At 37.9% G+C, this 9,985-nt stretch overlaps 2 protein-coding genes and 1 long non-coding RNA gene across 4 annotated transcripts; 1 reads left to right on the top strand and 2 right to left on the bottom strand.

The window, feature by feature from the left end:
* The first annotated feature begins 204 nt into the window (after nucleotides 1–204).
* On the top strand, nucleotides 205–2,035 carry LOC147847680 (uncharacterized). Of its 2 annotated transcripts, none has more exons than XR_015532282.1 (3): nucleotides 205–275; nucleotides 1,553–1,624; nucleotides 1,712–2,035. It is a non-coding gene; the product is annotated as an uncharacterized LOC147847680 (long non-coding RNA). The 2 variants fall into 2 exon arrangements; XR_015532283.1 differs by lacking the exon at nucleotides 205–275 and adding an exon at nucleotides 1,433–1,454.
* An 830-nt stretch (nucleotides 2,036–2,865) lies between these two features.
* Nucleotides 2,866–3,973, bottom strand: LOC147847679 (uncharacterized). Its single transcript, XM_087338939.1, has one exon. It carries the CDS (start codon nucleotides 3,930–3,932, stop codon nucleotides 2,883–2,885), a length of 1,050 nt encoding a protein of 349 aa, XP_087195065.1. The 5' UTR covers nucleotides 3,933–3,973; the 3' UTR covers nucleotides 2,866–2,882.
* Nucleotides 3,974–5,220: 1,247 nt separating this feature from the next.
* LOC147847678 (uncharacterized) lies at nucleotides 5,221–8,976 on the bottom strand. Its single transcript, XM_087338940.1, has 2 exons — nucleotides 8,726–8,976; nucleotides 5,221–5,901 (listed from the first exon to the last, which is right to left on the bottom strand). The coding sequence occupies exons 1-2, from the start codon at nucleotides 8,924–8,926 to the stop codon at nucleotides 5,710–5,712; spliced, it is 393 nt and encodes a 130-aa protein (XP_087195066.1). The 5' UTR covers nucleotides 8,927–8,976; the 3' UTR covers nucleotides 5,221–5,709.
* Nucleotides 8,977–9,985: the final 1,009 nt, after the last annotated feature.

Here is a 9,985-nt window from a genome sequence, read left to right as displayed (position 1 = left end):
GGGGTTCTTTCATATGTGATATGTGTCGCCCGATTTTATTCAGGGGCTTGATCTGGAACCATGGATGTCTGTACAGAGGACAGGATCATCACTTCAGGGCTTCTGAAGCTCACATTTTACACATCACACCAGCGGTCTGTGATTTTTACCCAAGGCTGGCTTCCTTTATTACATGGGCCATACAATACAACCAAATCTCATACCATACTTTTTCTTTCCTTCACGCTTTTCTTGCTACTTCCTTTAACACAGTTCTCAGAATGTTAAGTACTTAGGTACCGATAATCTAGTACCTCACTTAGTCTTACTAATTTTGCTATATTTATTTTGGTTTGTTCTCAAATATTAGACAACATTTCAAACTGCAATCTCCCATCTGTTCTCATAAGCCATGTTGGCCTCTTAAAAGCTGTCAATATATCATTTTTTCCTTTTTTATGTCCTTGACCTTGAGCCTGAGCTCCTGTTTTAATATTAAGACCCTCCAACCTGACAGTTTTTCATACTCAGTCTAAACGCTAAGTTACCATATGTGCTCATCATCTGGATCCACACCTGAATGCTGCTTTGCCTTTGGATTTCCAGTTCCATTGCTAGATTGCACTCCACTTCCTGAGATAAGTTGTTAGGATCACTCCGGAAGAACTGACAAGAATTGTTGGCTGGTCGATTAATGTCTAATCTGGTTGTCACATTCCTGATGACTCTCCATATTTGACCCGGACTACTTCTTATTCTTCCTCTCTTCTGATATAGCTCCTTGAAGGGATGCCTCCAACAGATATCACAAGACCAAGTTCATACTATCTGCACAGACAGTACACAAAAACTTACATTCCTATTATGATGAGACTAAGTCCTTAACAGTCACAGCCTCTCGTTGGTTATTAATTCAGCATACTGACTCTCTTTGGTCACTCTTCTCTTCATGCCTTTCTCACCCTTATATAGGTTTTCAAGCACTAGTCTGCCTCTTGTACTGGTTTGGACGCCCAGGTATGGTCATCCTAGGTTTCGTTCCATTGGCAACTGTGCTGTAATTGAAGCTCAGCCCTTGCCCCTTGTTTACTTCAATCCTTTATACATTTGTCTTTTATTTTTGGTACTCTAACATCATATCATTTTATATTAGTCCGTCTTCTCTGAATCATATTTTTTCTTCACATTATCGTGCATAATCATTGTCTTGGCCTTGCATAGAGGCTGATTAACTTCAATCCATATCTTTACAGGAAATTTATTAGAAGGTATACTATTGCACTGTTTCAATGACCTAGATATGCATGGTCAAAAAGATGAAGATTTTAAATTGACTACAATAATTGGGAAATCTACTTTGCAACATAAAATATCTAACTACTAATTGTTCTTTAATTAATATGCAAAATACGCATGAACTTAAATTATTGTTTTCACATGAACTTAAGACCTCAGCTTTGTTGAAGCAAATATAGGTAATTTGGAGAATAACCAAAAGCATGTATGAATCTCTATACACATATTTTGGTGCATTTTCCCCCATCTTTATTTCACTCTGTTCTGCACTGTGTAGACAACCATTGATTTCTATGCGTATCGGCGACGACGACGTCAAGCTCGAAGAGAAGCAAAACTAAAAGGAGAGGTAAATAGGTCCTTGTTATTTAAAAAAGAATTTATATATAAATATGGTAATAGCTCAAAACCTTGATCCTTCTTAAGCTCTTTCTAGAGACAGGATGTAGTTCAATATGTAAATCCATATGACATGGGAAGACTACAAAATCTAAGGTCCCTGTTTGATAGAGGGGGTTCCTACTGGTGGCTGCTGATGCTTTTACCACACAAACTTCCTCCGAGAGGAGATGGCATGCATTATCCAAACAAGAATGCTGATGGGCAAATGAATGAATTCCTGCCTACACTCGCAAGAACTTCAGACGATGATGATGACTTCTCATCCTGATGATGATGATAATGATTAACATCATGAATATTCCCACCCATTTATATCTGCTGTCCTGCTCATGTATAATCATTAAACGCTCTTTGGTTTTGTTTTATACACAAAAAAATCCATTTTTGTACCATTTTTGTAAACATTGTCTCCTGAAAATCATAGTTTGTGACAACGTCAATGTTTATCTACAGCTATTTTTAGAATCAAACTACTAGCACACATAATGTCAGTTTAAATTGAGAGTAGTTTTTTACAATCAAAACCACAATGTTAAAGTTGTGAAGGATAATTTTTAAACTGCCATAACATGTCATATATTACTTTGGTGTGTATTGATAATAGAATTATAAGCAAACTTTGGTGTGTGTTGGTATCTGAACTATCGAGTCAGTGCTCTCATATTGTTTTGTTTATATTATTTATCAAATGATAAAATAAGAAATTAATCTCAGTTTGTTGATTTTCTAGTAGTGAAATGTCACGAAGTAAAATTAGGAACGGAATTTGAAATTTCTCACATAAGAATTTGTGAAAAAAAAAGATAACCAAACATCAAATTCTCATGTCTTAGGAGGTAAAAATGTGGATGTAATGTTTTCGTGCATCTGAATGTGTCACGTGCTCAATGGATACAATATTTAACTTAAAATCTACGCAAAAAAACTAATAAGAAAGGAAGATTTAGCTTAGCCATTCCTTTAAGTGCAAGGATATGGAACCATGTCATCAGATGACGTGGATGTCATGGACAGTTATAATGGATGCGATATAAGAAGAGATTTATTGGTTCGTTTTCATCCTCAAGGATAAGAAGCCAGGGCAACATATGAAATGTATACAGAATTGTGGTGGTTAATATATAAAAGATGGTAGCAGGTAGTGGAGGGAAACCTCAAAAGTGAGGTGCACCTTCATGTACCATGGGCTTGAGAGTTAGGTGCTTTTATGGCCATGCATGCACGTAAAAGCCATGCCATCGGAGCTCTGCAAGGAGGCGTAGGGCATCATCGCGAGTTCTGGGAGCGAACCTGGCCCAATGATAGGCATGCATGCTAGGGTGGTCATAATGCACTTCAACAAAGAGCTCATCCACGATGGCAGCCATCTCCGGGTCCTGCATCCAACGAGTGAGTATGGGCCACTCGCTCCCTTCGATATCCATCTTCACAACCACAGTGTCATGGGGGTGGAGGCGGAGCTCCTCCTTTATAAACCGCGTGATGTTCACCGCCTTATTCTCCTCATCGTCGAAATCACTCACAAACTTGTTATAGAGGTGAATTCTAGACAGCATCCAAGCAGGCACGCCGGACCTGGATTTGACACTTAACGAGAAGTGGTTAGGGCCGGCGTAGTTGGTAGCTTCATCAAAGCTCCCTGGTGAAGGGATCCGGAGGAGGTTTGGGTCGATTTCGAACGCGTGAACCTCAGTGAAGTCACAAGGGTACATTCGCATAAACCAAGTGATGCTTGTCGAGAAGGCATTCGCGCCCAAATCTAGGTAAACTCTTCGCTTCGCCTGGTTCACATCTACATGGCTGCCCAGAAGCCATGGAAGCACATGTGTTTTGTCCTCTACATCGCTCGTCATTCGGAGAGCGAAACCCCTCCGGAAGTTGTTGTCCGGGTCGAGCTTCTCGATCAAGTGTCCTTTCACACGGCAAGTGGCCGCTTCACCAGTCCATTTCATTTGCTCCCATGGATCCTCCTCTGCTTCTTCTTCTGCTTCTACTGCTCCTTTCTTGGCTTTCCTCTTCCTCTTCCTCGTCTCCTTCTCCCTGTCCATGTGTCCTTCGATCGTCTTGCAATATGCATCGGCCTCGGAGATAACATCTTTCTTAGCAATCCATGGCGACCCTTCTAGGTTTCTTCCATGACAGTTATCGGTGTCGGAGGTGTGGTTGGCCACAAGGTCGATGACAATGTAGCCTGAGAGGAGGAGGATGAAGGCATAGAGCACCCATGGATGCACAGAGAGGGCAGCCATGCCCATCCTTCTCAGTCTGTAATATATAATATACAACTTCACAGGAAGGGAAGGGCTAACTAACGTATGTATAAAGAAGGGACTCGTTGCAGTCATGGGAATGTGAAACAACTGCAAAGTGTATATATGTATGTATATATATAGCTAGCTATATATATAAATATGTATATGTATATGTATGTATGTATGTATGTATAAATGTATGTATGTACATATGTATAAATGTATAAATGTATAAATGTACGTATGTACACATATACATGGTGTGTTATATCTATATTTTCCCATTCACAAGAAGGCAGACCAACTGCTCTTCCAATCCAATCCAATACATAAATATTGTGAAGCTAATCCCATGTATGTATAAACATTTAAATACACGTGTTTCCTACATGAATTGTAAACCGTATTGTGCTTCGTGTTATAACACAACCCTGTATCAGCCATTCATGTTTAGTTATAATCTGGCACTTTGGAGATGGGACGTAAATTGATTGCATGCATTTCGCTTCCAAAGAGTCGTTTATACAATTTTCTCATGCCCTTGCTTTTCTCTCAGAAACATGTAGAAGCCGTAAATGTCCAAAAACGGTGTGATCTTATTGTTTGAGGAGATGCACCACTAATCATGTTAAGATATGCTATCATTATAATCCTATTAAAGAACTTGATATAACAAACTTCATTGCTTTCCTTTACTTTCGCCTCTAGTAAGGAAATGCTTTTCCCGTGCAAAGAATGCTCATCTATCTATTCTAGATGGGGAGATGGCATCTTGTTACAAATATGAAGGTATTACCCTAGATCTTAATATGTTCATAGCTATACCAAAACAAGTGTATTTAAATGTTACCACAACTCAATCTAGGCGTCCCTTCTATCATCCATTCTTTAGATTCATTGACTATTTAAGAAAAGCATGGTACGTAATTAAATCAATCACATCATGACAAAATAATTGAGCATGGATTCACATCACATGTACTTGCCCATCCACACAAAAATATGAAGCACTATCCAATCTTTGTTATGAATTTGAAGATACCTCACCTCCACACTAATGGTAGAAGCAAATATCTGTATATATACATATTACAGAATTTATGCCATGTTATTTATCTACAAGTTACAACCATACTTCATTGTCAAAATTCAATTAAAAGAATTTGGGTATAAGATTTTATTTATGCAGCTTCTGTACTACTACCAAGTAGGCTTCGGTACTATTACCGGGTAGTTAAGAACTCAACATCACAGCTGTCTTGTCCAAACCAAGTCTCTGCGCAAGTAGTCATGCTACAAAAACCTGGGCAATATTACATGCAATGGGCAAACCATACCAGAAGCCGTTAAATTACCCAAAACAAGGCAACTGGAACACCACATAAATATATTTATTACACCTCAGCTCAAGAGTCAGAAAAAAAAGGGCAGCATAGCAACCTCTATACAAAACTGCAAAGCAGATTAACTGCCTTAGCAGAGTAGCTCTCTTTCACATATGCTTACAAATTGGGAATGGTGTCAGAAGAAAACAGTCTATGAACTGCATTGCCAAACTTAATATGGTGCAAAGTGGGTCTCTTTTATATATATCCTTTTTGTAACCAATAACACTTTATTTGCACTGCTATTCGCAGCACAATCCTTTCGAAAGTAATCAGGACCTAAACACCAGATGATAAAATCGCACGAAAGGTCATCAGAACCCCAATCCTCCTCAGCAATCATAATTTTGCAATGATAGCAAATAGTCTCATTTGCAATGATTAGTCAAAGAATATCATTTCTCATTTTGTTCTTCCTTGGTCAAAGGCTTCCATGAAGTGCCGCCACCGCCCCGAACTCTAGCACCAGGTGTACCAGTCAGGGTCTCGCCACGCAGCGCAGCCACATAACGGTCTTCGGTGTTCTCCTTGGACTTAATTTCCTTGAGAAACTGACCAAGCCTTTCCTTGTTCACTCTAGCCATCAGCTGTCCACATACAAAGAGAGCATCAAAACATAATAAGGATACGAATACCAAAATACAAAACAAGGGTACCAGAAAGAAATTGGCATAAAGTTCATTCCCTAATCGGTTTCGTGCTCATCACATATTGTAAAAGCGCCCAAGACGAAACTCAAACACATTATAGAACACTGAAAGAGACATCACATTGACTCACTCTAAAAGCACCCAATGATAGTTGTACTTTTAACCATTCAGGAATCACCCATGCTTTGAAATTTTCATGTCTAAATGTGAAACTGAGTGGAACAGCAGTAATTATGTGAAAAGTGGGAGGAAAGAGTTAAGACCTTTTACTAGGAAAGGGATTAAGGAATATCAAGCAGTAGTACCACACAGTGTACTATAACCAAGGTCCATCTCAATTCTCAATGAGTATAATAAAAGAAGTATAAATAAGACATTAATCAATAAAAGTACGGAATTAGTGGAGTGTAAGAGAAAATTTACACTACGAGAGGAGTCTATGTCAATTCTCAATGCTTGTATGGGAAAAGAAGCATGAATAGAACATCATTCAAAAGGTGCAGAATTGGACAAGTGACAATCGACACTTCAAAGGGGATTCCATCGTAATAAGCACAGTTTTTGCCAATCGCTTAATGCATAGAACAGCCTCGAAATTATGACATCACTCCATACCATCAGTGTCCAAAGAGAGATGAAGTTTAATATCAACATTCATATAGTGTAATGCTAGGTGTTAGGCAGACAATCTCAAAAAAGTCTAGAACTAAGAAAAAGATGAATTAAACAATCTATACATACAATGCACATAATAATGAATAATGACCGGAGTACATTGTTCAAAGTATCAAAGATTAAATTGATCTATCTAATGAATTGAAACAAGTTGTTATGAAACTAATTCTGATTATTCATATAATCCAGCTTCTAAGATCCACTTCAAAAAACTTCGACATAATTCAGTAAAAAACACAAGTTTTTTCATAATTCTATTAAAAGAATAACCTTTTTGACTTGATTCATGAGTAGGAGATGAAGAACGATAAAACATAAATAATTGCATGTGAATGATTACATTAATAATATCCAAAATGTAAAATGTGTCATTTCAGTAATATATTCCCACATATTTTCGTTGCATATGTTTATCAACCTGCAAACCAAATGATGATTGTTGGATTTTGAGATCAAGAAACTAACATAACTTTTAAGATCTAGTTCTTTATCCATATATATCTAGTTAATACTAAAAGAATCTCTAATTTGTTTTGTTTGCATTCACACTCGAGTAAAGAAAGAAAGAAAGAATATTAAGAGGCCAAAATGGCCTGCAACAAAGAACAAGCGATTACATCTTAAAATATAATCTCTTGGAATCTCAGGTAAAGAATTTGTAATTCCTGATAAGCTCACAAAGGAGACATTTGTTCAAACCTTCACTGCACAAAGCATTTGATATTATCATCAAATGTGGACACAGTAAACTATCAATAACCAAGTCTTCATCATCTTGGCTTACAATCCTGATCCCTAGTTAATGAATTCTCATGTGTAGAATCCAGAGCTATAAATAGAAACACTTACATGCTCATCAAACCAACCATAGATGCCACTAATCAGTCCACAGAATTTTATAATTATTACCAATCCCATAAATTTTGAAGAATTTCATGTCAAAGCTTTCATCCAAAGTCTGAATGCTTTGAAACATTATACCTTTAACCGGAAGTAATTCTACAATTGAAGGATTTTAACCAAAATGCATTGACCTTCTTCTCATGTCTTATGACACCAACATTCTGATAATGGGACATCTTCTGTAAAGTTGTTTTGTACTACACTAGCGTATGAACATAGTAGAAAGGATGGTAGCTGCCATCCCTTCACTTAATGATTCCAAAAGGAAACCCATCTGCAAAAACTAATAATGAAATTACATCATTTGAAATAGCAGCCAAGAGAGGCCACCTAACAGTTTGTGGTTCAGCAGTAAATCTGGCTTGAACTAGAAGGTCTACCCACTGAACTGATGTAAGTCACAATGCAGAAACAAAGCCACAAGCAAAATACGTGCACAGAACAATATGAGGTTCACAGACAAACCCAGTCAGGAATATAGAAAGACATCAAACACAACCAAAATGCCATTAAACACCAGGAATGGCTTGCTTCTCACAGTTTAAGATCACAATGACAACACACGCTAAACAAAGAAACTAATAGATCTTCATGTTCCATTGAAGTAACTAACAAAAGGATTCATAGACATAGCCTTACTATCACAAAAAGACAAATAAATAAAAAGAAATTAAATAAATCCTGCGTATAATTCAGGTGACTATCAAAACAAACATTCCAAAGTTTAGTCTTCACACTGTACAAACACATAACCTGACCAAAACAAGATTAATCCATGAAAAAAATTTGAAACTGGACTAAAACATTCTTAAATTTAGTCTTAAGATAAAAAAGGACATATAAACTGAACAAGTAGAATAATCTAAACTTAAGTCTTAATATCACAAAAAGCCGCATGTAAAATCATCTACGTAACTAACAAAAAGAATTTCATAAACTTAGTCATGAGATGATGAAAGGACACAAAAAAATTAAATATAGAGCAAAGCAACAGTTGATCCACCATACCCAGCATTCACAATTTTCATGTTAACGATGACTCAAAAAAAAATTAAAAAAATTGCAATAACCTACATCAAAGCAACTTGTAATTTTCTATCATAACCATCATTTATCTAAGTAGACGCAAAGGAAAAGGGTGAAAAACAAACAAAATGGGTACACAATGAAATGAGCGACTTACATCTGTGTCTTGGCGAGCATGTTTGGAGAGGCGATGCTGAAGCTGAGGATCGTTGGAGGAGGTAGCGGACATGGTGGCATAGCCGAGGCCCAAGGGGAGCACAACGCAGATGGTAGAGAAAGTCAGGAAGAAACCCCTGGAAGCTTTGGAGGAGGCCACGATCCAGCGCCAGGTCCCACTCTTCTCATACAGGTAAGACATCCGCTGCTTGTCTGCGAGAGGGAAGAAGAGAACGTTTCGGAGAGACAGAGACAGAGACAGAGGCAGAGATAGACAGAGACAGAGACAGAGACAGAGACAGAGACAGAGACAGAAAGAGAGAGAGAGAGAGAGTGTGTGTGTGTGTGTGCAGGTTTTCTGTAATTCCTGAAATGCCCTTATAGAACTTGGGCAAGAAGGACATGAGATTAACTCATTTTGGAGGAAATGAGTGGTTTATCTGCTTCTCTACTTAGGGCGGCCATTTAGTTAGAGAACTCGTGGAAGCCTCTCACGCATTCCCTGGACACTTCATGACCCGCCCCTCGATGATAATACCATCGTATGATCTTATCGGAGCCCGCGCTCTTTTCCCTTCTGTTTAAGATCTCGCACCACTTATTGGGGCATCAAAATTAGAGCGTTTTTAACCTATATGTATGTATGTATCAAAAAAACTTGCTTGGGTACTTGTGCCTTGTTCGTACGTTGGTACCACCCACACGTTCATTTCCTACCGGAAAAAAATCTCATTTGTGTGTGTGTGTGTGTGTGTGTGTGTGTGTGTGTGTTGTGTGGGAACCTTTGAATAACACCTTTGAGACTGCCGACATCTTCTTGGAAGAATTGCAACTTAAATTTTATTGGGTTATGCTCGATTCATGTTGATATATTTGCATCCTTTCATGAAACATTGCCATATACTACTATTCCCATACATGTATGACATGCTTCGTCCCAATCTCATCTGGTTCCAAATTTGATGCGTACAAAGATGTGAACCCTCGTAAGGTATAGGCGGTGCGAAGACTTCAAACTTGATGTACGTCAAACGAAGATTTGCAAACTTATCATGTACACAGTTTACACCAGCTTGGTTACATATGTTACACTTATGCAATAATCACATTAACCTCTACTATAGAAGTCTAAGTTGATGTGGCAACAAAAAAATGTGAGGCTAAAAGCCTTTTTTGGGGGTTTACTTGAGTTGGAATAAATAAGTTATCAAACAATTATAGAGAAATCATTGTTCACATGGCACAATACCTCCTTTTCTTT

This window comes from Azolla caroliniana, unplaced genomic scaffold, assembly GCF_043228905.1.
Source record: "Azolla caroliniana isolate FFs.n. ecotype wild unplaced genomic scaffold, voAzoCaro1.0.p SCAF_759, whole genome shotgun sequence".
Lineage (NCBI taxonomy): Eukaryota > Viridiplantae > Streptophyta > Polypodiopsida > Salviniales > Salviniaceae > Azolla > Azolla caroliniana.
The sequence above is the reverse complement of the archived record's forward strand: the minus strand, read 5'-3'. Positions and strand labels throughout refer to the sequence as shown.

Bases quoted from the DNA above. Each gene is read 5' to 3' on its own strand.
- LOC147847678 (XM_087338940.1), bottom strand. From the start codon at position 8,926: ATGTCTTACCTGTATGAGAAGAGTGGGACCTGGCGCTGGATCGTGGCC. The intron at 5,902-8,725 runs GTAAGTCGCTCA...GTATGTGGACAG, and splicing joins ATGCTCGCCAAGACACAGAT to CTGATGGCTAGAGTGAACAA.
- LOC147847679 (XM_087338939.1), bottom strand. From the start codon at position 3,932: ATGGGCATGGCTGCCCTCTCTGTGCATCCATGGGTGCTCTATGCCTTC.